At 46.7% G+C, this 13,689-nt stretch overlaps 1 protein-coding gene across 1 annotated transcript in view; it reads right to left on the reverse strand.

Annotated features, from left to right (window-relative positions):
• Positions 1 to 13,689, reverse strand: part of LOC124788849 (transcriptional regulatory protein AlgP-like) — a 75,752-nt gene that overhangs the window by 10,013 nt on the left and 52,050 nt on the right. The window contains exon 4 of the mRNA XM_047256133.1: positions 5,661 to 6,452. Coding sequence (XP_047112089.1) covers positions 5,661 to 6,452 — 792 coding nt within the window. The remainder of the gene's footprint in view (positions 1 to 5,660; positions 6,453 to 13,689) is intronic.

Raw genomic sequence — 13,689 nt, forward strand, 5'->3', positions numbered from 1 at the left:
AAACATTCAGTGCTGTGAATTTTGATAAATGAAATCTATCACTACTGTCTTTTTAACTTTGAAATTAATGAAGAACAAAATTGAGAAGTCTCTAGCATTTACATTTAATATTATGTCATGAAATTTCAATTAAATAATACAATTAGCGTAATGGCCAACTAAATCCTGCTAGGGGAGATGAGCTCTCTGCACTACGAAGTTCTGTAAAAAAATTGTTAATGAGAATTAATTGTCGCGATCATGAGAGGTGCCAACTAAGTCAATAATATACACTTTCTAATAACGATTATAAGTATATTTTACTAAATTAGAACTAAACTTACATTAAATATTATCCAGCGCTAGAATGGCGGCCTACCTCTAGACGAAACAAAACAGGAGAGCTTTCAATTAAGTAATTGTCTCTGGTCATGTTCGTTTTCATTACACAGATAAAAAGAATGTTCTTTTGCTTTTACATCACATCGCTGTTTGTGATTTTTGTTGGTATTATTTAATTTTGTTAATCTTTCTTGTGCACCACTCACACATATACAGTCTTTTATTTAATTTTCTTTAATCTTTCTTATACGCCGCGCACACATATACAATCTTGAAATAATTTATAATTCACACGTCTCATAACAAAAGCTTCTTTTCCCTTTCTCCAAACGTCCATTTATGTGACTTACCGTCACATTTTTCAAGTAAAGTAACTGCCGAGTAATTTTGCGGCAGTTACTGACTATAGTTTACTTAATGTTGTGTTTTAAAGTTGGCGAACACTTGGATCGCCTAAATGTCGAATCGAGTTGATTTTAGGATCCGGCAGCAAAACCAGAAGAGTCTTTCAGATCCTCAATTTTCTTTCACATTCTTCTGTACGTTATTGTTGTCAGCAACTTGAAAGCATGAGCCTTAAACTGATTGTATGATAGTTCACGCACTTATCTGCTCTTGCCATTTTCGGATTGTGTAGGCGATATTATTTAGAAAGTGTCGAGGTATGTCTTCGGATTCACAGGATTTACGTACCAACCTGAGTAGTCTCATGGCCACCACTTTCCAGGACGATTTCAGAAATTAAAGAGGAATCTTAGCTTTCCCTTCCGCCTGATTTTAAAGTAAGTCTTCCAAGTTCTAGTGAACTGTGACTCTAGTACTGGATCCCTGTGTCCTCCATACCGAGTCCCATATCTTCCCCATCACGTCATCAGACGACTTCAACCCTTCGAAGGAAGGCCTACTTACTTATTTCACCTATACGTTCTCTCCTCTGCGCTGAAGAGTGCAGTTCCTATTGCTCTCTTAACACTGACGCCTTTGCTTTCAGTTTCACCTAGTTTTCTATAAGCTGAGTCAGTCCTTTCGAAACCACTTTTGTTTCTTCGATTTCTTGACATTTTTCTTGTAGCTATTTAGCCTTGGCTTTCCTGAAATTCCTATTTAATCCATTCCTAAGTGCCTTACATTTCTCTATTTCTGAATAATCTTGAACATGTTTGTACTTCCTTCTTTAGTCAATAAACTGAAATATTTCTTCTGTTACCCAAGATTTCTTCGCAGTTACCTTCGTTGTACCTATGGTTGTCTGTTCTACATCTGTGATGGCCATTGTTAGAGATGTCCGTTGGTCTTCAACTGAAATGCCTACTGTGGCGTTCATTACCGCAGTATCTGTAGCCTCAAATAACTCCAAATCCATCTCATCATTCCTTGTTATTTCAACATCTCACTTCTTTCCACAATAATTCTTCCGCAGAATCTCAAAACACAGGCTACTCTTCATCGTTACTAAGTTGTGTGGATCACAGTTTAGTAATGATGAAGACTAGGCAGAAGTTTAATTGACTGGTGCGTGTGTATTTGATCTTGGGTACGCCTTACACCTCTGTACCGAAGTTAGGAATTTCTGCCTGACCATGATGTAATCCAGCTGGAATCTTCCAGCCTCTCCTGGCCTTTTCCAAGTATTCCTTCTAATCTTTTAATTTTTGGAAAGTGTTTCCGCCACTATTAGCTGAAATTAACTGGAGTTCTCAGTTTGCCTTTTATCTCTCATTTCTACTTCCAAGCGCATATTCTTCTATTCCTTCTCCTTCCACTACTTCTCCTTCCTGTCCTCCATGATTACTAGATTATTATTTACTTTTACGTACTGATCAACCAGTTTGATCTCATCTTACAGTGTCTCATTGTCTACTTGCGATATGTAAGTGAACCATGACTATTGGTGTTGATTTGCTGTCGATTCTAATGAGAACAACCCTGTCACTGAACTATTCATAAGGATTCTTACATAAGTTATACCATTTTCTGCTCTGTTTGTATTAAGCTATGTTCTTCTAACTGGGAATAGTTATCTATTTTCCACTTCACTTCATTGATCCCTGCAACATCTAGGTTGCCTTCTCATTTATCTTTTCAGATTTTCTGACATCCCTGCTACGTTCCAGCTTCTGATATACCCTTCTCCGTGTAGTGAAATACGTTAAAAATTTAGGAGACTGAGGAGGACTTATATGAACCGGCCACAAACTGATATTCAAACAGGTATCGATGGAAAATGCCCAACGGTGGCCGATGGATGAATGTGTGACGCTGCAACGCAATTTTACAGCACAACAGGCTAAGACGGTAAACTAGTGACATATCGTTACCAGAGCATAAAGTCTTTATCAATGTACTCAACTGGACAGTAACTATGCCTCGCAGACAGACGAATGAACAATATACGTAGACCTCAGCGTTTGAGACAGGACACGTAGCTGAGATCGAAGAAGCCGGCTGGAGTGATCGGCGAACTACTCGACATTTGGAGAGGAGCGATGCCACTCTTCGACGACGTTGTCAAGAATGGGTGGACCATGTCCGAACACAGTCTCGAGAAGGAAGCACTCGGCCAAGAGATACGACAGAACCTGAGGACAAACCAATCGTGAAAGAGGCCCTCAGAGCCCCAGATTCGCCATTGTATCAATCCGTTGTGTAACTGGTGCTTGAATGAACATTAGGACCGTTAATAGGCGGCTGACAGAAACGGGGTCGAGCTTACGGCACTCCTTGCGCCGACTACCATTGACTCTGAACACCAACAAGCCTATTTGCAGTGGTGTCGAGCACATTCGGCCTGAAGTTCATTGACTGGAGTAGAATTGTCTTCAGTGAAGAGCCCTGCATCGAACTTAGCTCCGGTGAATAGGGAATACGTGTCTGTAAACGCCCAGGAAACGGGTTGAACAACAATCTGACTGTCGCCTGCCATACAGACCGACAACAAGGAATGTTTTGAGGGTGCCATTTCTTTTCATAGCAGGGCGCCTTCGGCTCTGAACAGGGGCGCACTTAGAGCACAGCAGTACGTCGACGATTTTCTACGCCCCGTTTTGTCGTCCTTCAGGGTAAGCTAAACTGCGCTTACATTTCAGCAAGATAATCCCCGCCCGCTTCACAAATCCTACCTTGGCCAGCAAGGTCGCCGTATCTCTTCCCAATTCAGAACGTTTGGACCATTATGGGCAGAGCCCTCCAACCAGGTCAGGATTTTACCTATCTAACACGCCAGTTGGACAGAATTTGGCACAATGTCCCTCCAACAACTCTGTAAATCAGCTTCAAGTCGAACAACTGCTTGCACAAGTGCCGGAGGTGGGCCATCGCATTATTGACGTGCTCAGTTTGTGAAGCTCTTTCTCTTGAATAAATCATCAAATTTTTCTGAAATGTTAATCTTTCGTTTGTCTGTACATGTACGTTATATCTACCGAGTTCTGTTCCATTCAGGTAGTTCCTTCGTGGTGCGTCTTCTTTTTTAGTGTAATGTGCTTTCGATGGTCACTCAATATTTTTTTAATGGGAAACTGTTCTGGTATTTCTTGCTGATGGCAAGGTCCTCATGGCACTTTTTCGTTTATAAGCTACATGTTCTGTGGATACACATTGCGTGACTCTAATGCAAAGGCTTCCATTGCCTTCTGCATCATTATGCCAGTGATAATTACTGATTCACCCCCCTTCTAGGGGCAGTGTTCCATCCCAGGGCTAGAGGTTGTCCGGAAACTCTGTCCATTTCTCTGCCCTCTTTGACGACCCCGTTGGCAGAACGAGGGTGACGCCTTACACCGAGAGTCTTCGGCAATCATTATTGATGATTTTTATTCAGAATGTAAGCAGTGGCTGGGTTCCAAGCCGAGACCCAGGACTATTTTATTATTAGTCAAAGCCGCTACCACTAGAGTGCAGGTTCATAGTCCGCCTTCTTACAACAGCAGTAAAACGTGTCGATGCCTGTCATGTATCTACCACAGTCACCAACCATATGTTATGGGTAAGATGTGAGTCCAATTAAGTGGGGTCTTACTCGAAAAGTTAACATTTTCAATACGTCTGTACAAACTACAACAACATTTAGTACCGATGTCAGTGGGTGCTGGCAACTAATTTTTCGTAATTATCTCGCAACTGCCGGCTTAGGAGCCATATTTACTGGAACGTCTTTGCATTCATGACAGCTTTTCTCTAGCCTCTTATAAATAAATAGCTTACATTTTTAACTTTTTGTAGAGCTGGATCAAATGTGATATGCTGAGTTGAAAATCTGGCGGACTGCCCGTACTTCCAACGAGGGATGCGCCTTGAGCTCTGCCAACACCTCCTTCTCTGTGATCGTCGGACTAAGCCGAGTAATCACGGCGGTGAGGGTCAGCGGGCGATGCGGGGGTTGGAGTTGGCGGGAGGGACATGGGGAAAGTGCGGGGGTGAGGGAGGCATTGGGGCATTGGGACCAAAGCGGGTGTTGGGAATGCGGGAAAGGATGTCAGTGTGAAGGGTAGGGCTGGAGGAGGAGGAGATGAGGACGGAGTCACGGAGTGGAGTGAGGAGGGAGTTGGGGGCACCAGGAAAGTGTTGGCGGAATAAGAGAGTGAGGTTTCCGGGCCTCGAGGAGGGAGGTATCACGACGAGAGAGGAGGCATCTGGATGAGGTGGGGGAGGAGGAGGAGGCAGCAGAGACAGGTGGGGAGACATCCATGGCATCCTGGGGGGGGGGAGGAGGATGGGGCTGGGTCTTCTTAGGAGCAGAGGAGGCAGGGGTGCCACTGGGGCGTTTGATGGCGACGGAAGGGTGAGAGGATGTGTGGGGGACAGGGGCAATGGGAAGATGGTGGGAAGTGGCAGGTCCCAGCGTGGACGCTGGAGCCGGCCCCAGAGATGGCGATGGTGAAGGCGATGGCGATGATGAGGATGACAACGATGGTGAAGGCGAGAGAAGGGCGTGGGCCATGGCCCTCCGGGCCACCACTCTAGTGGTGGCCACAGAAACGGAAGGAGCAGAGGGAGGGAGTGGAGGGAAGCGGTCAGAGAAGGAGGCACGGGAGGAAGGAGCCAAGGAAGGGGCGACAAAAAGCGAAGGAGAGAGGAGAGTGAGGAGTGGGGGGATGGAATGAGGGGGGGGAGATTGGGCACACCACATGATGGTGGTGGTGGCAGTGGATGGAGGACGTGTAGACTACGGCGGTAGTGGTGGCAGTGGTAGTGGTGGTGGGAGTCGACATGATGAGAGGGGAAAAAGGCACAGAACAGGACAAAAACGACAGAAGAGAACAAGGGACTTACAAGGTGGACGAAAAACAGAGGAAGGCAGGTGAGGACCGATGAAAAGCCGACTGTGTCCGAAGCCCCACTCTGCTGCCACTGGCGGGGGCAAGAACTCTGGCTGGCTGGCTGGCAGGAACGTTGGATGGCTGGCTGGCAGGAATGCTGGCTGGCTGGCAGGAACGCTGGCTGGGTGGCAGGAATGCTGACTGGCTGGTAGGAACGCTGGCTCGCTGGCAGGAACCCTGGCTAGGTGGCAGGAATGCTGGCTGGCTGGCAGGAATGCTGGCTGGCTGGTAGGAACGCTGGCTCACTGGCAGGAACGCTGGCTGGCAGGAATGCTGGCTGGCTGGCAGGAACGCTGGCTTACTGGCAGGAACGCTGGCTGGCTGGCAGGAACGCTTGCTGGCTGGCAGGAACGCTGGCTGGCTGGCTGGCAGTAACGCTGGCTGGCTGGCAGGAACGCTGGCTGGCTGGCGGGAATGCTGGCTGCCTAGCAGGAATGCTGGCTGGCTGGCAGGAACGCTGGGTCGCTGGCAGGAACGCTGGCTGGCAGGCAGGAACACTGGCTGGCTGGCAGGAACGCTGTCTGGCTGGCTGGCAGTAGCGCTGGCTGGCTGGCAGGAACGCTGGCAGGCTGGCAGGAATGCTGGCTGCCTAGAAGGAATGCTGGCTGGCTGGCAGGAACGCTGGGTTGCTGGCAGGAATGCTGGCTGCCTAGCAGGAATGCTGGCTGGCTGGCAGGAACGCTTGGTCGCTGGCAGAAACGCTGGCTGGCTGGCAGGAACGCTGGCTGGCTGGCAGGAACGCTGGCTGGCTGGCTGGCAGTAACGCTGGCTGGCTGGCAGGAACGCTGGCTGGCTGGCAGGAATGCTGGCTGCCTAGAAGGAATGCTGGCTGGCTGGCAGGTACGCTGGGTCGCTGGCAGGAACGCTGGCTGGCTGGCAGGAACGCTGGCTGGCTGGCAGGAACGCTGGCTGGCTGGCAGGAATGCTGGCTGGCTGGCAGGAACGCTGGCTCGCTGGCAGGAACGCTGGCTGGCTGGCAGGAAAGCTGGCTAGCTGGCAGGAACGCTGGTTTACTGGCAGGAACGCTGGCTGGCTGGCAGGAATGCTGGCTGGCTGGCTGGCAGGAACGTTGGCTGACTGGCTGGCAAGAAACGCTGCTGCTGCTGCTGGCTGTAACCGCTGCTGCTGGCTGGAACCGCTGCTGCTGCTGGCTGGAACCGCTGCTGCTGCTGCTGCTGCTGCTGCTGGTTGGCTGGCTGGCTGGCTGGCTGGCACCTGCAAAACCCTAACACTTCGATTAATGAGGAAAGCCACAATCGAAGGGCGGTATTCATAGTGAAGTACTGCTGGAGATGTGAGTACGTTATCACATGGGCTGCTTTAATATACAAATCAGAAATCAACAATCCTGGGAGCGGATCGCAGACGAGTATCAGTATAGGTGGCCACGCAAGAAGGATCCTCATCACAGCTAGCATGGGCCATTAACATGAACACTTGAACTCGTGAGAAGCAAAGAAAGCTGGCGAATCGCCGATCACAGACCTATCCTCGTTAACTGCAAACAGAGCAGCCCACCTAAACGGTACGGCAGCGAAGCAACTCACTGTCGTGTGTAATCACTCCTCGCCGAAATAAACCTGACGTCAAGTACGAATAACTTATTCAAATGATATTAAATGACATAGAAATAATATTACACTTAATTTAAATCTATTACCTAGGTCAATACCCTTGCATGGTATGACCGATTTAATTACACGTAGATGCTCCAAACTGACATAGACCAGCTAGATGTCTATTACATTTTAATGTCAATGGGCCTTTTAGGGAGTTAATAGAAACTTAATCCTCGCTCGTGTGGCACCACATAATCGTAAGTTACGTATACGGCACTATCATAAAAACATACTATCAATTTAGGCTCAACAGGAACGGTCTACAAGGCACAAAATACTAACGGCCCTCTATTCCATCGCAAAAAAACTTCCGCTAATGTGCAAAATTCACTGTGTTACACTCATAGGTCTAAGCCTTTAAAATAGCTTCCTTACCCTCACTCAGGTGACAATACTAGCGTCCAGCAGGTCACTCTAAACGCGCCCACTGAAAACACAGGGACGAGCGACGCATACTACCCATGCCGCTCGGCTCACTCAAGAAATACCGTGTAGCAGCTCGTGCTACAGCCTTCCCGTTGTAGATCAACGGGGAAGGTAAACGATAGGCTGCAGCCAGAAGAGGGGAAGGTCTGCTCTTGACCGATGTCCATTTCCAACTCAACTCGTCGGCTCCAGGCCACCTTCTAGCTGCGCGAAAATTCCAGCAGACGGCGCTGCAGATGCGCATAATGGAGAGATACCGCGAAGCCGACTCGATGCATCCTGGGCGAGCCACACGGACATCCTCCTTTTTAGAAAACGGGAGGACCCACCCCACTTTTCCTATGCAATGGTGAGGAAGGAAGAACATCATTGATCGATCACATGCTGGCCAACGGGGAGTTCAGGCGGTAAATGAACGTTAGGGAAGCTGGAGTAGCCTTAGGACTACTTGCTACATGGCGAGAGGTACTGAAAGCCAAATTTAACCAGGGTAGTGACACATCCCATTTCCGCTAAGAATTCTGGTGGAAGACACAACAGCGGATTTGAGATTCTGATTGATTCTTTTTGCATACCACATTCTCGAAACCAATCTTTTTAAACTGTCGCAACACAAAGGCTGGGGCTCCATCACTAACAAGTGATCTTCGAGAAGTAAAAACAGAAAATATGCCAGATAAACGACTAATAGTTAAAGTAGCAATAACGCAGTTACTGGGAACAAGCGACAAGGAATCCACGACAATCAAGATATAAAAACTGGCGTTCTGTATCCTGGTCAATGGTCCATTGTAGTCAATGAGCAGTTTGTCCATCGGGCCGTCCGCTCTTGAGGGCTGCAAGAACCCTTTCCTTGAGTTAGGATTACGCTAATGCATCTTACAATAGTAGCATTCACCCACTAACTTGCGAATATTTCTATACAAGATGCGCCAGGTAAGTTGGTTCCTAATCTTGGAAATACTTTTAGCCCCTCCCAAATGCCCCTCTATTACAGAACTGTGAAAGCAATGGGAGACTTATAAACCTGGTAAGCAAATCTTGAGGCCGCCATCACTTCGGATCTGTTAGCACACGATGTCCTTTTCTAAACTGTATCCTAGCACCTGCTTACCCTCCAGCAGCTGCCGCTTGATCACATTCAAGGAAAGGTTCTATCTCTGCTTCTCGCTCAAATTTCTAAAGAGCTTGGGAACCTCAGAGAGGACCCCTATTACCCAACTGGAGCTTCCTTTAGGTTGCATTTCCTGAATATTCTGCTTACCATCGACTTAGGGCATCAGCTGCCACATTATCAGAGCCCCTTATGTGATTGACAGTGAACCGAAAGGCCAACATATGGACCGACAGTGGGCAATGCGTCCAGTCTTCCTCGGCTGGGTCAAAACCCAGCTTAACCCCTGGTTATCGATTTCCAGATCAAAATACCAATGGTCTAAATAAAAGCGGCATTTCTACAAGACAAACATTACTGCCAAGGTTTTCTATTTATAAACAGAATACTTTAATTCTGCAGGAGAGAGTGGTCTAGATCCACAAGATACAGAATGGCGTTCACCTTCGTATAACAGGAGGCCGTCTGCACAATAAAAGGGCTATCAAAGTCTGGAGCAGCAAGGACTGGCCTCGAAGACCAACTGTTGAGATTCTCCCCACTTGATGGCCTTGTTCTTCTCATGCAGCTGGTTTCAGGGAGCTGCCAACTGGACAAAATGTGGCACGAATTTCCTAAAAAGCTGACCATGTCATGAACTGGACAATTCCCTTTTTAGTTTTAGGAGGGGGAAATTTATGGGCCGAAGTGGCCGTGCGGTTAAAGACCCTGCAGTCTGGAACCGCGAGACCGCTACGGTCGCAGGTTCGAATCCTGCCTCGGGCATGGATGTTTGTGATGTCCTTAGGTTAGTTAGGTTTAACTAGTTCTAAGTTCTAGGGGACTAATGACCTCAGCAGTTGAGTCCCATAGTGCTCAGAGCCATTTGGGGGAAATTTATGTAAATTCCTTGTTAAATCGATGACACTAAATGCCCCAGAAAGAAGATTTCGTTGCATGTTAGTCGTAAGGTCCTGACATGCAAGGAAATCTCCTTGCTGTGGCATCTTGAGCAGGTGTTATTTCGTTTTCGTGTTGCTAGACTACCTGTAAAGACATCTGAAGTAGATGACTTAAGAGTTAGTGTAGCAAGACGAAAACGAATTAACACCCGCTCAAGATGCTGAAGATGCTCTTCAAACGTGGCACTATAGACGACAACATCGTCAAGATGATTATAAACAGATTTGTATTTCAAATTGCCCAAAACCTTATGCAACAACTGAGAGAGAATGGCTGTGCCCATGGACGCCCAAATGGAACCTGTGTGAACTCATATAGATTCCAATTAGTTCGAAGATGTTTGATTTGTCGGGCGCTCAACTGCGCAGTCATCAGCGCCCGTACAAAGTCCCAGTTTTTACGCAGTCCAGTTTTTACACTGTCCTATCTAGCCACTGTCAGGAATGATGGCGATGATATGGAATGATGAGGACAACACAAACACCCAGTCCCTGTGCAGAGAAAATCCCCAATCCCGCCCGAGAATCGAACCGGGGATCCTGTGATCCAGAGGCAGCAACGCTAGCCACAAGGCCACGAGCTGCGGACGTTACAATCAGTGCAAAAGGCAGTGATCGGTTTGGATACCTCAGTCAGGGGTATCTGATAATAGGCCTGGTTAAGGTCGAGGACCGTGAAAATGGCGAACCACGTGAAACATTGATGTAGGTCAGGCAACAGAACAGATTCCACAATGACGGGGTTCAACTGCCTATAATGCACCACCAGGCGATAGCCAGACTCTCCTTTAGAGACTAAAAAGAAGGGAGAAGGCGTAAGGGGAATTAGACTCCTTAACATTTCCTTCATTCAGCACGTTACATACTACCTGCCGTAAAGCTTTCATCTTAAGCGGCGAGAGCCGATAGAGAGATTGCCGGATGAGGATATCATTTATCGACCGTATTTCATAATGAATTTCAAAATTTTGCACATGGCTGGGGGAGCAACTGTACAATGAAATCTTTCTCTAGAAATAATGAACAACCAATTAGTTGGTTATTGGAAGTGATATTAAAACCCTGTTACCATCTTTACAATTTTTATAATAATGTCTTCTTCGGAAGGAAATATAGACTACTGTTTGCATATTGTGGCAGAGGTACGTTAAAATACAGCTGACTGACCGACGCCTTTCGGTTATATTTTAATATAACTCTGCCGCAACATGTATTTCCTTCTGAAGAAGACGTCTTTATAAAAGTTTGAAACGATGATAAAGGGGTTTTAATAAACCTCCCAATTAGGAATTGATTGGCTGTTTACTATTTCTGCATAAAGGTTACAACGAATACCATTGGTGACCCCCAGTTTTCAGTCAAAACATCAAGGATCTAATTAAGAATATTTAGTAGAGGCCAAGCCTCTTCACAGGATAAATGGTTCACCCCAAACTCAGAACTCTCTACAGAAACATTATTAACCCCCACTGCAATTTGACATAAGCACAAACTAAATTTCTTAGCATGACAAAACTTAAGGGAAATGCCTTACTGGCGTAGTCTAAAACGAAGCCCATTCGCTGGGTAATCCAACAACAAAGGAAAGATCCTTAACGACCATTATCTGAATAAGCTAAGGGAAAATTTTGCATCGAGAGTCTCCCTCTACAGTGCCCCATGAGGGGTAACGCCTGTGCATTGACAGCACATCACTATAACAGGGCCTGCAGAGGAGGGCAGCCTATAAATGGCCCAGTTATCGAGCTAGCGCTGGTGATCCAACAAGAAAACAGTGCTCCCGGAATCAATCAGATTGCAGACGGCTTCGTGTTTCGAGGCGGCACAGACAGATGGCAGGGATTGATTAAGTATCGCCCTCACGCGGTTACACCGCATAATCGGCGGACTCTGCCCACGTGTTCTTCCATTCTGTAGGCATAAACTGTTCAGCCGAGGCTTCTACTGTATGGGGCAATCACGAACAAAATGCTCGGAACTCTGCAGCGACAACGCTTATTCTCTCCGAAGCTGCTTCTCTGTCCACGCGTAACGGCGGATTACACATGCAAGGGCTCTTGGTCCTTGGTTTCCACGCTTGGTATCGGAAAACCGCAATCCCTCAGTCTTGTGGACTAATTTGTTGAGATAAGTGAAGTTAATTGGCTTACGTGCCAACATAACCGTGAACGATCCTGAGGCTTAATACGCTCCGAAATATTTTCTATAAACTTCTGCACTACATCAAGCCAAGAGCAAGAATGGCAACACGAATTTCTTCAATATACTGCTGGGGAGTCTCCGTAAGACTCTGAACATGGAGGGTATTTAATGACCAAATCTCCCTTAATACAAGGGGTAATACTGCCCTCAACAATACTCTTAGGCAAATCGGACATGCTGCCTTTCAGTCAAAATATCTGATGGCCTGTGGTACTCAGTTACCTTTTCGTGATCAGGTAATTAATTCCAGAATGGTTTGGCGGGCTTCACCCAGTGCATTAGCGTGAGTTTATAAATGCACCAACAACCAAAGACTTAAACAACAAGAAGCAACACATCACCAATTCCTGAACCAAGGCAAATATTGGGTTGGGGAGCTTAGCAAATGTTCTGTAAACAAGATGATTTACCACCGACCTTCCTTCCCTACTGACAGGACTGAGTCATCCATCTGTTCAGAAGCTAAGGTACCTCCACCTACTGTACCACTCTCCGACTACTCACATAATTAAGATCCATTTTCTTTCCACCTTTTCCTGAAGCAAGTGGCTTATAGTCACCTTTTGTTCGGGAATAACCCTTAACTACTCTAAATCACGCAATTTGCACAACCAGTGATTGAAGTGGGCCTGACACAACTTTTAACCTGAATTCGGAAGGGATTACTGTTTTACAAAAAAGCAAAGTAATCTCGGATGCCACAAAGAGCCACAATACTCAAGGGCAGTAAAGCACCTAATTCACTGATACATTCAGCCGTGATGCACGCCGGCTGCTCCAAGACTCACCTAAAACGCGTGCGGAGTTCCATGACGGTCCTATCGGTCGGCACCCCTTTGATGTTGAATTCGTAACTTGACTTGTGTCTCCCAAGCTGGTTCAAGACAAGGCATCCCCTGCGCTGTGAGGAGCTGGTTCTGTCTTCCTGCAACATAATAGGATAAGAGAGCCTGTTCGCATAACCGAATACCAAACTGATAAACTGTATATACGAGGACTGCCCAGAAAATAATGCATCACATTTTTTTTTCTTCTACAGCTTCTGATTGAATATAATGAAATTAAACATACGGAAGAATTGTGTTTTATCTACCCATCCTATTTTCCACGTAATCTCTATCCCATTCTAAAGCCTTTTCCCAGTGCGATCAAGGGTGTGAATGCCCTGTCGGTACCAACCCTTGTCCCAGTGGCGGAGTCAGTGCTTCACTGTGTGAATCAACTCCTCATTTTCCTCAAAACGTCTTCCACAAATGGCATCCTTTAAAGGCGAATGACAACATCAGCTCGCTGCAATATGTCAGGTGTGACAGCCGTGGATGGTCTTCCCGATCGCTGAAAATTACTGGAGCTCTGCCGAACCGCCTTCTAATGACCTCACCCTCCGTGCCCAGCGACTAACTGTACTTCTGTCGACAGCAGATGCTCCATAGACTTTGCACAAGCGATTGTGAATATTCCCCACAGTATTTTTCACTGCAGTGAGAAATTCAATGGTGGCACATTGCTTGTAACGGACGTCACCTACAGACGCCATTTTGAGACTGTCCTGCAGCTACACTATCTGTCGGAAGTGACGGAAACTTGGTGCACTCATTCTGGAGACTTCATCAGATAATACATACGTAACCTTTTGCATTCGTAGCACTTTTTTCGGCTGAGAAAAAAAAAGCAGTGCATTACTCTCTGGACAACTCTCGTAGTAGTGTATGAATGTTGTTGCTACAGGCTACAAGGGAACTAAGAAC

The sequence above is a fragment of the Schistocerca piceifrons genome, chromosome 3 (genome assembly GCF_021461385.2).
Source record: "Schistocerca piceifrons isolate TAMUIC-IGC-003096 chromosome 3, iqSchPice1.1, whole genome shotgun sequence".
Lineage (NCBI taxonomy): Eukaryota > Metazoa > Arthropoda > Insecta > Orthoptera > Acrididae > Schistocerca > Schistocerca piceifrons.